Source organism: Ictidomys tridecemlineatus, chromosome 11 (genome assembly GCF_052094955.1).
Source record: "Ictidomys tridecemlineatus isolate mIctTri1 chromosome 11, mIctTri1.hap1, whole genome shotgun sequence".
Taxonomy (NCBI): domain Eukaryota; kingdom Metazoa; phylum Chordata; class Mammalia; order Rodentia; family Sciuridae; genus Ictidomys; species Ictidomys tridecemlineatus.
The window spans coordinates 37,803,896-37,822,421 of NC_135487.1; the positions used below are offsets into that span (position 1 = coordinate 37,803,896).

At 33.6% G+C, this 18,526-nt stretch overlaps 1 protein-coding gene across 5 annotated transcripts in view; it reads right to left on the reverse strand.

The window, feature by feature from the left end:
- Faf1 (Fas associated factor 1) overlaps positions 1–18,526 on the reverse strand; it is a 384,137-nt gene that overhangs the window by 115,216 nt on the left and 250,395 nt on the right. For all 5 annotated transcript variants that reach the window (XM_078026234.1, XM_078026231.1, XM_078026233.1 and 2 more), the window contains one exon: positions 8,808–8,903. In XM_078026234.1, coding sequence (XP_077882360.1) covers positions 8,808–8,903 — 96 coding nt within the window. The remainder of the gene's footprint in view (positions 1–8,807; positions 8,904–18,526) is intronic.

An 18,526-nucleotide genomic window follows, 5' to 3' on the forward strand; every position in this document is an offset into this window, starting at 1 on the left:
GACAAGGCAAATAAGAAATATATTTGTTGATGCATTAATGAGTGGTGTTTCTCTTAAGCCATTAACTTGCGATTCTGACTCTACCATTATTTCTCATAAAAGTCTTGGTTCTATACACAATCCTAACCCTCCCTTAGTATTTTGTTCTGTAGAGCTGGATCTCCTCCTTGTTTACTCTATTCAACAGCTTAAAAATTCAAGACCTGGGCTGGAGATGTGGCTCAAGCAGTAGCGTGCTCGCCTGGCATGCGTGCAGCCGGGGTTCGATCCTCAGCACCACATACAAACAAAGATGTTGTGTCCGCCGAAAAACTAAAAAATAAATATTAAAAAAATTCTCTCTTTCTCTCTCTCTCTCTCTCTCTTTCTCTCTCACTCTCTCTTAAAATAATTCAAGACCCCTTCTTTTTTTAAATATTTATTTTTTAGTTGTAGTTGGGCACAATATTTTTATTTCACTTATTTATTTTTATGTGGTGCTGAGGATCGAACCCAGGGTCTAGCACAAGTGCTCTACTGCTGAGCCACAACCCCAGCCCCACCCCTTCTTATTTTAAAGGAGGAAGTTTCCTTTTCAAACAATACACTATAAGACAATTGCCCTTGAATTCCTTCTGTGTTTCAAATATCTTCAGCATGATTTTCCCTTTAACTTTGTGGCTTAAAGAAGTAAAGGTTCAAATCTACAAGATCCACTACCTGTTCCTTTACAATGCACAGGTAAGTGGAATAAGCAAAGGACCAGCATGACAACCTTACATCCTCTGTCAGCTAAGTTATCATCTACCCTTTACTTTGTTTTACCTAGGATTTACCTCTCCCTTAGTTCTGTCTAGGATTCATCTCTCCCTGAGAAGCATAAGGTTAATAAATAGCAGGGTTAAGGGGCATGGGGGAGGGACTATTCCTTTTTTCTTTTCTCATCCCTTTTATCTTACTGTCCCACATCTATCTTCCTTCTCCAAATTCTCTTTCTCCAAGTTCAGTTTTCAATCAAATAATATCCTCTTTTCTTAACAATATGATTTTTCTTTCTCTGTGTGACTCTATAACCCATTATTCATTCAGTCATCACAAAAATAGAATATCCCAATCTGTTAAAATCTTAGAAAAAGAGGAGCTGGGGCTGGGGCTCAGGCTCAGCAGTAGAGTGCTTGCCTCACATGTGAGGGGTGCTGGGTTCAATCCTCAGCACCACATAAAAATAAATAAAGATATTGTGTCCATCTATAATAAAAAATAAATTTTAAAAATCCTAGAAAATGAAATCCTACAACCATATCATCTTTAAAGGGAGGTATCTAAAAAGCCAATTTTGTTGAAAAAAGTATATTTCAAATATGAATTATTGAAGTATCTGCAAGAATGAGGTACTTAATTATGTATAAGGAACTCCCAATCTATTCACATTTTCCTATCAGACATCTAACAGGTTAGGAAAAGCTTTTTCTAAAAACTGAGATAAATAATCTTTTTTTCCCATTAATATTTGCTGAGGAGAACAGATAATATCTTGGTATCAGTCATGGAAGCTCGAAGATTCTTTAAATCTAGAAGCTATTTATTCAGAATTTTAAAAACACCTAACATTTAAAAAATTCTATTTCAGCTATATATTGCATTCATTTAGTCTCTTTATCATTCAACAAACATTTATAAAGCCCTACTCTGCACCACATCTGGACTTGTATGAAAGACAGTCTATGTCTTCTTTATAAGCACTATACAGATAATTATAATATAGAGTGATAAGTAATAAAACAAGTAAATTCTGAGGAAAGTGCCTAATTCATTAGAGGTGGGAGGAATCAGAGAAAACTTCCTGGAGGGGATGATAAGCAAACTGTTTGAGACAAAAACTTAGAACATGTAACTGTCATTAAAGCAAGCTTATAATTGAACTAGATGTGCCTTGAAGCAGACATTCACCAACTACCTATTATGTTGAGGCACAAGTTAAAAGGTAGGAATACAGAGATAAAATATGGTTCTAGCATTTAAGAAATTCCCATTCTATAAAATTATATTACTTACTGGTAAACTTATAGGACTGGAGGACATCATACTAAGTGAAATAAGTCAGGGGATGAATGTTTTCTCTCACTTGAGGAAACTAGAGGGGGTGGGGGGGATAGCTCATGTAAATAGAAAGGAAACCATAAGGAGGAGAGAGGGGAGAGCAGAGTGGAGACACTGGAAAATGAAAGCGATCAAATTATGAGCAGGTATGAATATGTCACAATGATTCCCACTACTATGTATGATTATAAGGTACCACCAATAAAAACCATAAAAAAGAAATTTCAACTTAAAAGGAAGATATATTTAGTTACAAACATATCTTTTTTAGTCTAAAAGATACAATATAAGTATAAAAAATACTATTGGAGAATAAAGGACAGAATGATTTAATCTGTGCAAATCTTCCACAAGTGCTAATATTTAATCCATACCTTGAAGAAAGATATTAATATAGTAGAAGATGTGTATGGGAAGATTAGTATAGAGGACAGTTGTATACTAAGTAGAGAAAAAATGCAAGTGAGGAATTGAATATCTTTTTAAAAATCAATAAATAATTCAAAAAAATCAAACTGAATAATCAGTTTTAAGTATGGGAAAGAAATGTAGAATGGCAGTAACGGAAAAAAAGGTTTGATGGAACTAGATTGTGTCAGTCCTCAAATTGACATGCTAAGATATTTGGACTTTACTATGATGGCAATAAGGAAACCACTAGAGATATAGGCAGAGGAATGTTCAAAGAAACAAATTTGATATCTGTATTTTCGGTGACATGAGACCTGCAGACATGAGAAGGGAGACATATTTCAAAGTTCCAGGTAGGAGAAGCTATGATACTATACTTGAGCAGGAGCAATGGGAATTAATTAAAGGTGACAAAAATGCAATATACTTTCAGTAGGACTGATAAGAATTATTGACCAAGTAGACTTGAGGATAAAGAAAATGGAAAACGAAAAAAATCACTGCTGAGATTTTTAGTTCAGGTAACAGAGTAGGTAGAGGAGGTCAAGAAACAGCAACAGTATTATGAGAAAATAACTACCAAAGAAACCTGAATTTATAATCAGAAGACCTAGGGTTGAATATTCTATCATTTTCCTAATGACTCTGCACAGGTGTCTTCACATTCCAGTTACAAGATACGACTAAAATTAACCCCAGAAGTGCTATGAAAATTAAAGGATATGATATAACATGGTGGCTTATCAAAATTACATTCTGATTTTAACAGTTAAGTTCAACTTTAGTCACATAGAAGGAAGAAGCCAACTTTGAATTACATGAATAGAAGATGTAGAGTCAACCAGCATAGATCACTCTTACCTGTGTGTGTGAGGTGTGTGTGTGTATGTGTGTGTGTGTATGTGGGAGAGAGAAGGAAATAAATAAAGAGGGGGAAAGGGGAGGGAAAGAAGAGACGAAGTAAGATGGTGCAGGTTTGAAATATATATATTCAGATGAGAAAATCTGAACCTGTTTTTAAGATGAAGAGATGGAACTTATATGGGGCAGAGGTGCGTAATGTTCACTCATGTTGTAGCATACGCCAGAATTTTCTTCCTTTTTAATATGCTCTTGTACAAATACACATTTGTTTATTCATTCATATGTTGAGGGACCCTTGAGTTGCTGCTCTATGTTTTAGCTATTGTACATAATACTGCTATGAATATGGGTTTACAAATATCTAAGACCTTACTTATCTAAAACCACACTCCCCTTTGCCCAATCACAGTTCCTCTAATATATATATAATTCAAATATTTTCTTACATTTTTATGATAACTGTCAATGTTTTATATATATATAAAACTTTTTCTTTTACACATTTATTTTTTTAGTTGTAGGTGGACACATTACCTTTATTTTTATGTGGTGCTGAGGATTGAACCCAGTGCCTCATGTATGCTATGCAAGCGCTCTACCTCTGAGCTATTGTACTATTGTACATAATCAATAGTACAATTGCTGGATCATATGGCACTTGTATTTTTAATTTTTTGAGGAACTGCCATTATTGATTTTCGCAGTAGCCGAATCCTTTTACTTTCCCATCAACGATATACAAGAGTTCCAAATCTTCTACACATTTGCCAACATTGTCACTTCCTCCTTTTTTTTTTAAAAAAATGGTAGTATTCTAATGAGTTTGAGGTGTTATCTCATTGTAATTCTGAACTGCATTTACCTAAGGAAGAATAATGTTGAGCATTTTTCATGTGCTTATTAGACATTTGTCTATCTTCTTTAGAGAAATGTCTATTCAAGTTCTTTGTCTATTAAAACAATGCTTTATTTTAAAATTTATTTATTCATTCTAATTATGTATATATGACAGCAGAATGAATTTTGATTCACTATACACAACTGCATTTTTCATTTCTCTGATTGCACATGAAGTTGGGTCACACCATATGTGCAGTCACATATATACCTAGGACAATGATGTCCATCTCATTCCACCATCTTTCCTGTCTTTATACCCTCTCCTCTCCATTCTCCCGTTTGCCCAATCACAGTTCCTCTCCCAAAAAAAAAAAAAAAAAAAAAATTGAACTTTTTATGTGATGCTGAGGATTGAACCCAGTATTTCATGCATGCTAGGCAAGCGCTCTACCTCTGAGCCACAACCTCAGCCATCTTTTGGTTTTTGTATTTGTCTTTTAAAGAGATTTAAAATAAATATATAATTCAAATATTTTCTTACATTTTTATGATAACTGTCAATGTTAATTTTTTGTGTAGTTATAAATTTATCTGTTTGTCATGCCTTTTCTCCTTAAATAACTTTCTTAACCATTCATTTAAGGTTTTGTTTGACTGTTCTTTCCTTCAGTCATGCATGTCATCCATTTTCTTCTGAACTGCATACTTTCTGATGTTATTTTTGTATCTATTTCTTTAAATATACTGTTTCTAACTTGAATAACTTTTAATACTTTTGATTCATCTTTGGTTTTCAGCACTTTGACTATTACATATTGACATAAGTAATTACTTGCATTTATCCTGCTTTGTGTACTCTGAGTCTCTTAGATCTATAATTGATTATCTTTCATTAATTTTATAAAGTTCTTTAGAATTCTTCATTATCTTTCAAATTCTACAACCTCTATCTCTTTCTCTCTGTTGGTTGGTAGGAACTCCAATAACACATGTTAAACCACATATTAATGGTCTTAGATGTTGTTTTTATTTATTTTCTTATTTATATTTATATTTTAGTTTAGAAACTTTCAACCAGTATCAATATATTTTGTGATTCACTGATAATTTCCTCTGATGCATTTAGATAAACTTGGAGGAGATTTTTAAAAAACGTTAATTGACAAATAATTGTATATATTTATAGAGTATAATAAGTTTTGACATATGTATAAATTCCGGAATAATGAAATTAAGCTATATTCAAGAACTCACTATTTATAATTATTTGCTTATTAAAATTAATTTATTTGAATTTGTTATATATGGCAGCAGAACGCCATATATTACAAATTTCATTTCAATTCATAGTACACATATAGAGCACAATTTTTCATTTCTCTGGTTGTACACAAAATACAGTCACATCATTCATGTTGTTATACATGTACTTAGGGTAATGATGTCCATCTCATTCCACCATCTTTTCTACCCCCATACCCTCTCCCTCCCCTCTCTCCACACTTGCCCTATCCAAAGATCATCCATTCCTTCCATGCTCCCCCCAACTTCAGCATCCACATATCAGAGAAAACATTTGGCCTTTGGTTTTTTGGGATTGGCTTACTTCACTTAGCATGATATTCTCCAACTCCATCCATTTACCTAAAAATATTATGATTTTATTCTCCTTTAATGTTCAGAAATATTCTATTTTGTATATATATACACCATGGTTTCTTTATCCATTCATCTATTGAAGGGCATCTAGGTTTGTTCCACAGTTTGGCTATTGTGAATTGTGCTGCTATAAACATTCATGGGGCTGCATCACTGTAGTATGCTGTTTTTAAGTCCTTTGGTTATAAATAGAGGAGTGGGATAGCTGGGTCAAATAGTGGTTCCATTCCAAGTTTCCCAAGGAATCTCCATATTGCTTTCCAGATTGGTTGCACCAATTTGCAGTCCCACCAGCAATGAATCAGTGTGCCTTTTCCCCCACATCCTCGCCAACGCTTATTGATGGTTGTATTCTTAATAGCTGCCATTCTGACTGGCATGACATGAAATCTTAGAGTAGTTTTGATTTGCATTTCTTTAGTTGCTAGAGATGTTAAACCTTTTTCATATATTTGTTGATTGATTGTATATATTCTTCTGAGAAATGTCTGTTCAATTCCTTAGCCCATTTATTGATTGGGTTATTTGTTTTTGTTTTTGGGGGTTTTTTTGGTGTTAAGTTTTTTGAGTTCTTTATGTATCCCAGAGATTAGTGCTATATCTGATGTACATGTGGTAAAAATTTGCTCCCATTCTATAGGCTCTCTCTTCACCTCACTGATTTCTTTTGCTGAGAAGCTTTTCAGGTTGAATCCATCCCACTTATTGGTTTCGGTATGATCATCCTTATATTCCAGGGAAATATTCCACTCAACCATGGGAAATAATTATCCTTTTAAAGTGCTATTGAGTCTGGTTTACTAGTATTCTGTTGAAAATATCTTCATCTATGTTCATCTATGCAGGTCTATAATTTTCTTATTTTCCTTGTCTGACATCAAGATAATGATGAAACTATATAATGAGTTTGCAAGTATTCTATCCTTAAGACATTTAAGAACTGGTATTCATTCTTTAAATGTTTGTAGGATTCAGTAGTGAAACCACTGGGACCGGGGCTTTTTATTACTGATTCAATCTCTTTACTCTTTATTCGTCTATTCAGATTTTCCATTTCTTCATTACTCAGTCTTGGTAGGTTGTGTACATCTAGGAATTTACCTATTTATTCTAGTGTATCCAATTTATTGGACAGTACAGTGGACCTCCGTTATCTGTAGGGGATATGTTCTAAGACCCCCAATGGATGCCTGAAATTTTGAATAGTACCAAACGAGATATGTGTGTGTGTGTGTGTGTGTGTGTGTGTATATAAATAAACTATGTGTTCGCCTACATTCCCATACTTACATTTAATGCCTCTTCCATCTGAACCAAATAAACACTTATCAGACACTGTGGGCATAATTTTTATAGTTTGAAGTGTGACAGCAAAACTCACAGGAATTTCTTTTTCCTTTTTCAAAGTTTAATGGAAGAGTCATTCTTATTGCAAATCTTAGCAACCACAGCATACAATTTTTTTTTCTTTCCTTATTAAGTCTAGAACTCTTACCTTTTTCCCTAAAGGAAATACTTTACAGCTTCTCTTAATCTCTTAGGCCAATGTGGTCTAAGGTATATAGTGTAAATCTAATGTTTCTTCAATAATTTTTGACTTGGATGATCTGAAAGTGGGATATTGAATTCCCCTACTATTACTGTATTACACTCTGTTTCACTCCTTATTAAAGTGTGCCTTACACATTTAGGTGCTCTGATTCATATTCATATTCATATTCACTTAAAATGATGGTGATAACTTCTCACAGTGCATAGTAAGAGTTCATTAAGTACTTTTTATTTTTGTACATGTATTTGTTTTTTATTGTTGTATGTGCAGTATCCCGATACTGCAACTGAACCCGGCCCTGCTAATGCTAGATAAACACTCTAATACTGAGATTCACCCCCAACTTTCATTGAATAATTTGCTGTTGTTGGTACTGGGGATTAAACTTAGAGCACTGTACAACTGAGCTATTCCCCCCGGCCTTTTAAGATTTTATTTTGAGACAGGGTCATGCTAAGTTACTGATTGTCTCATAAAGTTGCTGAGGCTGGCCTCAAACTTGTGATCCTCCTGCCTCAACCTTCTAAAATGCTGGGATTATAAGTGTGCCACCAGACCCAGTTTGAATATTTTTTAAATGAAAAAAACTGTATTGTCTATGTTTGCTTTACCATCCCCTTATAACCAAGGTCAAAGTTAGGCATAGAATTACTACCTGTAGACATGGAACAGAATTAAGATATTACCTTTTAATATCCTACAGACCTGGGCAGGGGTTGTGGCTCAGTGGTATAGCACTTGCCCAGCATGTGTGAGGCACTGGGTTCAATCCTCAGCACCATATAAAAATAAATAAATAAGTAAAAATTTAAAAATTACTAAAAAAATATCCTACAGGCCTAAATAGACATACAGAGGCACATACATAGCATGTTCAATCTTATCTGCCTCATTGCTTTGTTTCCACAGCACCCTTGTGTGTACTGCTGTCACTAAAGTTTTTATATTATGTCATCATTACCAACTTACAGATCTATTACCCTTCATATAGGTACATTGTTTTTTATCTTTATTATCCAATGCAGACATATCTGGCTCATAGAAGGTATTCTAACTCAATGAGTTAAAGGACCTCCAGAATCAATCCCAATAAATGTAGTCAACTACACAGCAGAGAAGAAAAAAAAAAAAAAAAGAACTCTTTGTTAACCTGACAGCTCTAAGTAAAAATTATTTCAAACAATCAATCTGAATTTTGTCTATTGAAATATGAAACTAACACTACATGAAGGAACACATTAGCAATAACCTTGCATGGAAAGTTTCTGCCTTCAGGAATTTACTGAATTTATTCAGGCTACATTAACTTTTCCAATGCATTGTTGTAGCAGATAAAAAGAATAGGAAGTAGGCAAGTGGGTGGAGGATATAGGCCTTCTGAAAAGCTAGCAAACAGGCTTACTTCTTCTGACTGCTCCCGAGTCTGTGCAGGTGAAGATCTTCTTCCCACAGTAAGTCGGTGGCAGGGATAAGAGATCCCTGATTCAGCAAGACACATCTGTGGAAAGTAAACACATCATTGATAAACAAAATGTGGCCATGTATCACAAAAGACTTAGTTTTTTTCATTATTTTTGAATCTAGATTAGAAAGCTTACTCTGGTAGCCTGAGTATAATTACATTACCAAGAATGCTTTGGAAACTTGAAGATTTTCTACATATGGTATATATACATATATATTACGGTAGCCAAGGATAATTTTCATTAGATGATAGAGCAGGGCTCCAGAAAACTGTAACACATCAAAAATAAGGCAATCACACACACTCTCTAATACCAGTATGTATCTGCTACTTTTTAGATTAGTAGAATAATACCTTAGTTTTATAACTTTCAGGGTAGTAAGGGTACACGAAGAGTATCTGCTAAAGGCATTTTTTGTTTTTAATTAAGATACATTTAAATTTTTACATGTTTCAGTATTAGCATACCTTAAGGAAAATAAAAAATGAAAGTATAATTTGAAAAAAAAAGTCTAATACAAGCAAATTTATATGGCAACAATTCATTAATGATAATTTTAGGTAACATAACTACTAAACTACTACAGTGCATGTTATATATGGTATATTCTGTGTCAGGCATTTAATTTGTCTATCAACAGGTTATTTATATTTCATTCATTTTTTATTATATAGAAGAATTAAAACAATATTAAGAGCTGGGGTGTAGCTCAGCAGTAGAATGAATGCTAAGCATGTGTGAGACCCTGGGTTCAGTCTCCAGTACCAGAAACAAAGAAAATAGTCCAAAGAGTGTGTTTTTTCTTGGTGTAGATAAAATGGCACTTAGGTGATGATGGAACTTAGGTGATGATGATATAAATAAATTTCTTTTATTATTAGGAATAAAATGGCATTCTCTAGCACACTAAAAATATCATTTGGAATATTAGGGGGAGGTATGAATTACACTGATATATGTTGAGGCTTTATTCAGGCTACATTAACTTTTCCAATGCATTGGAATTTCCCTATATGTTGAAATCAAATAAATTCAGAGAGAATAGCAGAAGAGTTACACATAACTAGAATTCAAAAGTGTTTAATCAAGTTAATTATCTTAAAACAACTATTGGAATGGAAAATAGAAATTTCATATTACTCTCCAGGTATTATCAATCATATGAGTTGTGCATCGTTGTACAGATTATACTGTTTGGTTATTCTATCTTTCTTTTAGTCTGGTTAGAGGTTTCTGTTTTCTTACTTTTGCATCAAAATATTTTGAGATTATACTTTACAAAGGCTAGAAGACTTAATTAATAATTAAAAAGTGCAAAATTTCATCAATTCTGAACCTTTTTATTCAATCATATGCACCAACATAATTGTCACAATTGAGTCTATCTACTTATTTCTCTTTAATACAAGCAAAAACAAAGCTAAGTTAGATAAAAAGCATAGACTAAATTTCAACATGTTACTTTCACAATAGTTTTCACTAGAAAAAAGTCCATTTCTTCTACTCTTTTTTAATCCTTTGGTAATAAAACAGCAATGATAGTAAATGTCACTGACAATCAGAAGCAATGTGATATAATGGAAAGAGACCTGGACTAGAAGCCAGAAGACCTTGATTCGAGTACTGCCTACCCTCCTGATCTTAGGAAAGTCATTTCTCTTTTCCACAGATTTCTTGTTTATTGATTGAGGTGAGTAACTTCTGCCCTGACCACCTCAATGGACTTTTTTTTTTCTTCTCCGAAGTGTTAAATGTGATAAGGTAAGTAAAAGCTGGCTTTGAAACTGTACAGTATTAGGCAGAAGATTTGTTATAATTCTAATGATCATTATTTTTAGTCTTCTACTGTGCTGACCTTTGAAAGCAGGTTAATTGTGTATAAATTAAAAAGAAAAAAATGCATATTTAAAGGAGTTGGAGGAAAACACTAAAATACACTGTACTATAAGGGGGCTCTTCAATGGGTTTGCCCCCAGAGTTATCAACATTAACCTTCCCCATACATACTACTAATTATTATTGAAGATAAGAGGAGAGAAGATAGTAGCACTTTCTCTTTTATCTACCAGTAATGAAATAAGTCTCTGCATCACTCCTGCTTTTGGATTTTTGAGCTAAAAAAAATTAAAAGGTTTAGATTTTCTAAGTTACTAGATGTCTAGGACCGGTTTTTAAAAAAAAGGCATGATGTTTGTTTTGTTTTAAGGAAACATCTATACCAGTTCATGAGACAAGAGATGCACTAAGAAAAAGAAATAGAAGTTGGGTAAGGATTGGTTTATATCTTTACCAGGCAGTCTCTCTCTGTAGGATTGTGGATTATTTGGAATGAACACTAATCACTCAGAAAGTGATATCAAAATGTCAAGGCTAGATTAAATGTTTCCTTGGGACTCATTACTTAAACTTACATAAGTGATAGGAAGTCAGAGATGCCCAGTCCACTTAGGTTACATCACTCAATTTCCCTATAACTATGGGCAAAATCACTTAGAATTTTTGTACCTTCGTTTTTTTATTTAGAAAATGGCATAATATACTGTTGTTAATTTACAAAAGAGACTAATATAATCTGAATGATTGCAGAGTTTCTACGAAGATTGAATGAGATAATATGTAAAACTGAATGATTATGCAATCATAAAGTGTCAACACTATTACATTGGGGGTATTTATTTTGCAACAAATTAGAGAAAGGAAAGAGGAATTGAAGACTTGTTTGATTTTATAGTTGAATATTACTTTTTAAAAATATAGATTTAGAGAACATATTATCATAGTTAATTAATCTGTATATCACAGTTAACTTTTTTATGGTTATTTTATAATCATAAGATTACTTTAACCAACCAGAAATAAGGACTGTGACCAATTTTCAAAATCTATTCTCAGTTTACTTAGTTTTTTTCTGGTCATGTTAGACTGTAATTCTTTATCACTGAAGCAAAGATTCAAAATAGTCTCCCAAGCCAGCGAAGGTGGTACATGCCTATATTGCCAGAGATGTGGAAGTCTGAGGCAGAAGGATCACAAGTTCAAGACCAGGCTCAGCAACTTAGCAAGATCCTAAGAAACTCAGTGAAATTCTGCCTCAAAGTAAATAAAAATGACTACTGATGCAGCTCAATAGTTAAGCCTCAGGGTTGAATCTCTGATACTAAAAAGAAAGAGGGTGAGGGGGTTTGTCAATGCAGCTCAGTGGTAAGTTACCCTGGTTTTAATCCCTAGTCCCAATAAAACAAGTGTCAGAAATTCAAAATAAGCATATGTCAACATTTTTCATTTTATTATTTAATTCTGTACTCTAATAAATGCTGCATATCTGGGAGAAAAAAATCTTCTGGATATCTATAGAAATGAGAGAGATTGGTAGAAGAAACAGAATTTTAGAATCTCTAACCCTGAGAGGCTATGACCTATTGACCTTTTGTGTGATACATTATGTGACTTATAAATCGATGTAGTTATTTGTGTTCTATGATTTCCTGGAGAAAAATGTCAATCATATACACCAACATAATTGTCACAATTGAATCAAACTGCTGAAAAATTATTCTCTACAATGAATTACTCAGAATAAGGTGTTATTGATTTATTTGTCTATTAATTAATATGCACACACCAATTTGTTACAGACTAATAGTTTACCTGTATAATACTACAGGTAAAGATGTATTCAGGGTAAAAACCTGAATAGAACTCCAAAACACAAGAGATAATAAAAACACAATATTTCAAACAGCAAAAGTGCATCAGTGTTATAAAAAAAGATCTGATGGGTAATTCTTTTCTCCAGCAATCACACTTTTACTTACATTCTTTTGCTACCTAGCTAAATCTTCATACTTAAACACATTGTCAGGTTACCATAATTTATAAACTAGTAAACTCAATAAAGCTTTCCTACACAAAGATCAATGATTCTGAGGTGGGGTTGTAGCTCAATGGTAGAGCGCTTGCCTAGCACCTGTGAGGCACCAGGTTTGATCCTCAGCACCACATAAAAATAAACAAAATAAAGGTACTATGTCCATTTACAACTAAAAAATATATATATTTTAAAAAAGAACAATGATCCTCATTTGAGTGAATACTATAAATTTAAATCTAAAATTATACTGGAAATAAACACTGGACCCGGCTACATAACAAATAAGAATATAGATAGTATTTCTAACTCAGATAGTATTTCTAACTCAAAGGTAGATCAGACAAAAAACCTTATACTGTAAGCTCTAAGAGAGTAGAAGCAGGGTCTTTTGAGTGTTTTCCCAGTATTTCCCCAAATACTTGAACTTTGAACTACAATATAGTGTTTGGAAAAGATAAATTATCCTGAAATAATCTCAATCAGATTTCAGATGATTGTACAGCTTACCTGGAAGATTGATGAATAAAGGGGGGGGCAAGGTTATTTACTATCAATTTCATGATTATCCCTAGAGGTCTGTCCTTAAACATACAAGTGTTAAAAGCCCTTGTAAACAGGCTTTAAAAGATACTTGGAAAAATGTCTTGGGAAGATGATGAATATACAACTATAAGACAAAGAAGACAACAGAAAAAATGAAAACCAACAAATCAACAATGGAAAAAGTCACTCTTGTTCTAACAATACATTAAGAAAGATAATATTAGATTACTACTTTCTTCATAAGGTAGGAATAATGTTGAGCTAAAATAAGTAAAGCAAAAAGAACATGCTTCACACACAGTAGATGCTCAACAAACATTACTTTTTATTTTTCTATGAACAATATAGTGATTCAAAGTGGTTCTGAATGTCAAACAACATACAGTGAATTGGATGAACTTGATAAAATGTGACTTGCCAATAATGACTATAAAAATGCCAGTTTGGGCTCAGCACGGGGCATATACCTGTAATCCCATTGACTTAGGAGGCTGAGGCAGGAGGATCACAAGTTCAAGGCCAGCCTTAGCAACTAAACAGGACCCTAAACAACTTAGTTAGACCCTGTCTCAAAACAAAAAATAAAAAGGGCTGGGGATGTGTCTCAGTGGTAAAGCAACTCTGGATTCAATCCCCAGTAGAGGGGAAAGAAAAAAAAAAAAAAAGCCAGTTTTACTTAAGAATGTCCCTCTTGAATAAGTGAAAATTATTATTTTTAATTAAAGCTTAACTCTTGATATAATTTAATACTCTATGTGACAAATGGAAAGTGTACATAGAGGTTTCATACTGCATACCTAAGTATGATTGTCATATTGAAGAAAAACTGCAATTGTTTGCATTGTATGCTGAATCAGTCACATTTTCCACTTGAGTATTTGGCAGGGTTCTTTTCTCCAAAATGGATAAAAATATGCCTACCACTTCAAGAACAGGTCTAATAGCATTAACTGTCAATAACAAAATATGAGTTTTCAAATAAAAATTTAAAATTTGGAAAAATATCAGTCATCACAAGTTTGACAGATTCTCAATGCTTAAAGACTTATGATGAGATCAGTGGTGATATAAACATGTGATTTTCTTTATATTATATAATGAAATGTGTTCAGAAAATTGCTTCAGATTTAACACTGATATTAGCCTTTAGGAATCTACCACTTGTCAAGTTCTGGTTTAGTATCAAAGAAAAATATTCATAATTATCTGGGAAAAACTATGAACATACTCCTCCCCTTTTCCATCTACAGATCTGTGTGGGGCTAGATCTTCTTCATACTCTGCATTGAAAGGCTAAATGCAGAAGGAGAAGACATAAGAATCCTTTTATTTTCCATTAAATTAGACAGTAGAGAGATTTTCAAAAGTGTAAAAATTATGTCACTTTTATTCAATTTTTAGAAATACAATGACTTTTCATAAAAATATTTATATTAACTTGCAACTGGCTTATTACCTTAAATATTTAATTCTCAACAATTCTTCAAAATGGTAAATGTCAACAGATAAAAGTCAAAGAAACTGAAAGTCCTCTGAGGTCTTTGGTGATTTCTTTAAAAGCATAAAGGGATCCTTTGAACAAAAAGTTGTGAACTATTGAACCATGCAATGTGTACTAATGTAAGTAATTTTCATACATAATAATGACAATTATTTGAAAAAACTAAGAAACGAAAAAAGGACTTTCTTTGTGAAATTTTAGCATGTTTTCAATGTTTTCTCTTGTGTAATAGGAAAGCATAATGTTTTACTTATAGATATTAATAAAAGAAAATATTTAGGTAATTTGCAAAACTATACAAATCATCATGACTGATCAGTGGCTATCTTTGGTAAGTCATTAATGAAATGCAGTATTATTTTAAGCATGATCCTCAGTGTATTTATAAGCTCTCCTCCCATCTTTTTTGTGGTGTTGGGCATGAACCTGGGCATTGTGCATGTAAGGCAAGCACTCTACCAATTGAGCTATATCCCCAGCCCCTATAAGGCCCTTCTTAATACTACTTTTTTTAAAAAAAATATTAATTAGTTATTTAAAATTTTTTTTGAGGGGGACCAGTCCTGGGAAATAAACACAATACCTTGAGCATACTAGGCATGCACTCTACCAATGAGCTGCACCCGCTCAGAGTAGTATTTTTTTTTAATAGCCAAATTTTATCCCTCTTCCAAATATATAGTGTAGTCTTTCTTTCTTCCTAATTATTATTGACAAAGACTAAGACATTTTAGTGTGGAAGTTAGAAGTTCTGAATTATGGGACTTTAAGTCAGTCATTAGGAACCTTCTGTAAAATATGGGGGATGACCAACTAAAGGACCTCCCAGATCCCTTCAGCTCTAACGAGGTATGAATTGCAGGAGTTGAGGGGGGTCATTATGGGGGACTGAACCCAGGGGTATGCTTTACCAGTGAGCTATATCCCCCAGGATTTTTTTTTTTTTTAGACGAGTTCTCACTAAGTTGCTTTAGGCCTTGCTAATTTGCTGAGGCTGTACTCAGTGATCCTCCTGCCTCTCCCTCCCAAGTTGCTTGGGACTACAGGCACCACACCTGGCTGGGGTATGATCTTAATACATCACTAAGAAGGTCTAGTTAAGCAACCTACTGGCTCCTTACCTCTGGTATGTGACATATCTACTAATCTTTTTTTAAAAGATATACATATCGATTTGTAAAATATGCTGTGAGTGTGTCTGTATACGTTTTGGAACTGGGAATTGAACCCAGGGGTGCTTTAAAACTGAGCTACATCCCCAGTCCTTTGTATTTTGAATTTTAAGATAGGGTCCTACCAAATTGCTAAGGCTGAACTTGATTGAACTTAAAATCCTCCTGCCTCAGCCTCTGGAACTGCTGGGATTACAGCTATGTTTTAACAAGAATGTTACTGAAAGAAAGTTGTTTTAATTTTTAAAAATATATCTCAAGCTTGTCATTTTCTTAAAAAGGCATCACCACAACTAATTCAATCCAAGTTGGGAATACTCCTGGGCATTAGCTTTGAATATAATCAGTATAATACTGTAAAGGTGTGAATGTATGACTGAGTATTGCTATATAGACATGTAATTCACCTACAACCCACTATACGGTATAATTTGAAAAGTTTAAATACGTATACACCCATGAAACTACTCAATATTTTTTTTTAATTGAATAATAATTCAAGTAAAGAGCTCAATAAAGAGCTCACAATATGTACTGGTATGCATTGCCCCACTTAATTCTCATGAACCTGCTCACAGGTATTACTGTAATACCCATTTTAAAGATGAGGTTACTAAGCCTTACACAGATGAAGAATCTTGCCCACGGCACATAGGTACTAAGTACTGAGCCAAAATTAATATCAGGCAGCTCATTTCATGGCCAGTTAAAACGTATTCAAACAACTATTAAGGCTCTACTATATCATGTCTTGTAGTCTGGTAAACAATAATTATTTTCTTTGGCTTAATTAAAACAGCTACTCCTGGAGACCATAATTTGCCAGGTACTATACAGTATACATTTAACATAATATATCTACCATACATGACAACTCTGCAAATTAAAGATTATGATATGCAGATCACAAAATAGGAAGTAATTTGTCCAACATAAATTAGCTACTAAGTGGCAATCTAGATTTAACCCCAAAGGCCATGGAGTTTCTTCATCACCTTTCTAACACAAAGCCTTTTATGGTAGGGATCCTTGAAGATGACTGCTGGGTCACTTCTTTAAAATTTGCAGATGCTCACTGTTGAGCTGGACAGATTATTGAGGCAGTTTAAAGTCAAACTGAGTCATGAGGCTGAAATTCCATTTACTGCCAATCAGAATGCAAATCAAAAAAGCTTATTTATTTTTATTCACAATCCAAGCTTTTTTTTCTTTTAATGTGCTAGAAAAGTCACAGAGCTTTAATTTGTGGCAGGTTGAAGCAAGCTTATTAAGAATGCTAGTTACCAAGTGCACATCCACTTGTCTGGGCTAGCCCACTGCCACATTCTTGTAGCAGGGTTAAACAGCAGTTTAGTCACCTCATAAGAAAGCACACTGTTAAAAAGGAAATGACTAATAATATTCTGGAACCAATGGAATAGTAAAAAAGATGAGCAGGTCAAGATCAATTATCTACAAAACTCCTGTGTAAATAGCTCGAAAAAAAAAAAATGGTGTTTGCGGCCTGGCCTTGCTATGTGCTCAATTGATTTGGCAAGTTGGTAAGGTTTATGAAATAAGTACCAACAGTAACAAATTGTAAAGTTTTTCTGCTACATACACAAGCACAAATGCTACTATAAAAACAAGCAGAGTGGGAAGAAACAAGGATGGCTTCTATAGATAGCTTCATGTTAGGCTCTTAAGATATTAGAGTTGGAAGGGTCCTCATAATTCATCAATTGCCAGTATTCCAACCAGGAGACAAATCATGAAAGTCTTAGCTGAGTCAAGTGAAGATGCCACATCTTCCCTTGCCAAGTATCCTCTGCCTCTTTCCAAGCTAATAATTTCCAGAAAGAAGATATCAGCAAGCCTGTTCTTAAACTATCAGTAGTTCCACCATCCCCAAAAGATTCTAAATGAGAGACAGTTTCTCTCCACACAAAGATCTTTCCACTTATGGGGAAGGGAAGGAACTAAGGTATAAGAAGGTAAAATTTTCCCCAAATCTCACATCTACCTAAAGATAGCCTGACCATGCTTTTCGTAGACAAATCAAAAGCTTCCTAATTAAAAACTTTCTCTCAGGCTAGGGATATAGCTCAATTGGTAGAGTGCTTGCCTAGCATGCACAAGACCTGGGTTCAATCCCCAGCACCACACACACAAACAACAACAACAACAAAACTTTCTCTCAAATAACTATAACTATTAACTATTTTTAAAAAGAGATGATAGCTAGTTGCAAAATGAAAATAAGTATCTTGGTTTAACTATCTCAAATTTTCTTAAAAATTTTTGGAAATATATATTTTAAAAATTTAAAATGTTCCTGCTTGTATATTTTGTGTTTTTTTAATCTGAAAAGATTTTTTTAATATTTATTTTTAGTTGTAGTTGGACACAATACTTTTATTTATTTATTTTTATGTGGTGCTGAGGATCGAATCCAGGGCCTCACATGTGCTAGGCAGGCGCTGTATCACTGAGCCACAACTCTTAAAACCACACAGAATCACTGGATGTCTGATTCACATTAAAACTGCCCACATATATGTGTGCCCACACTTATACAACCTTCAGTAT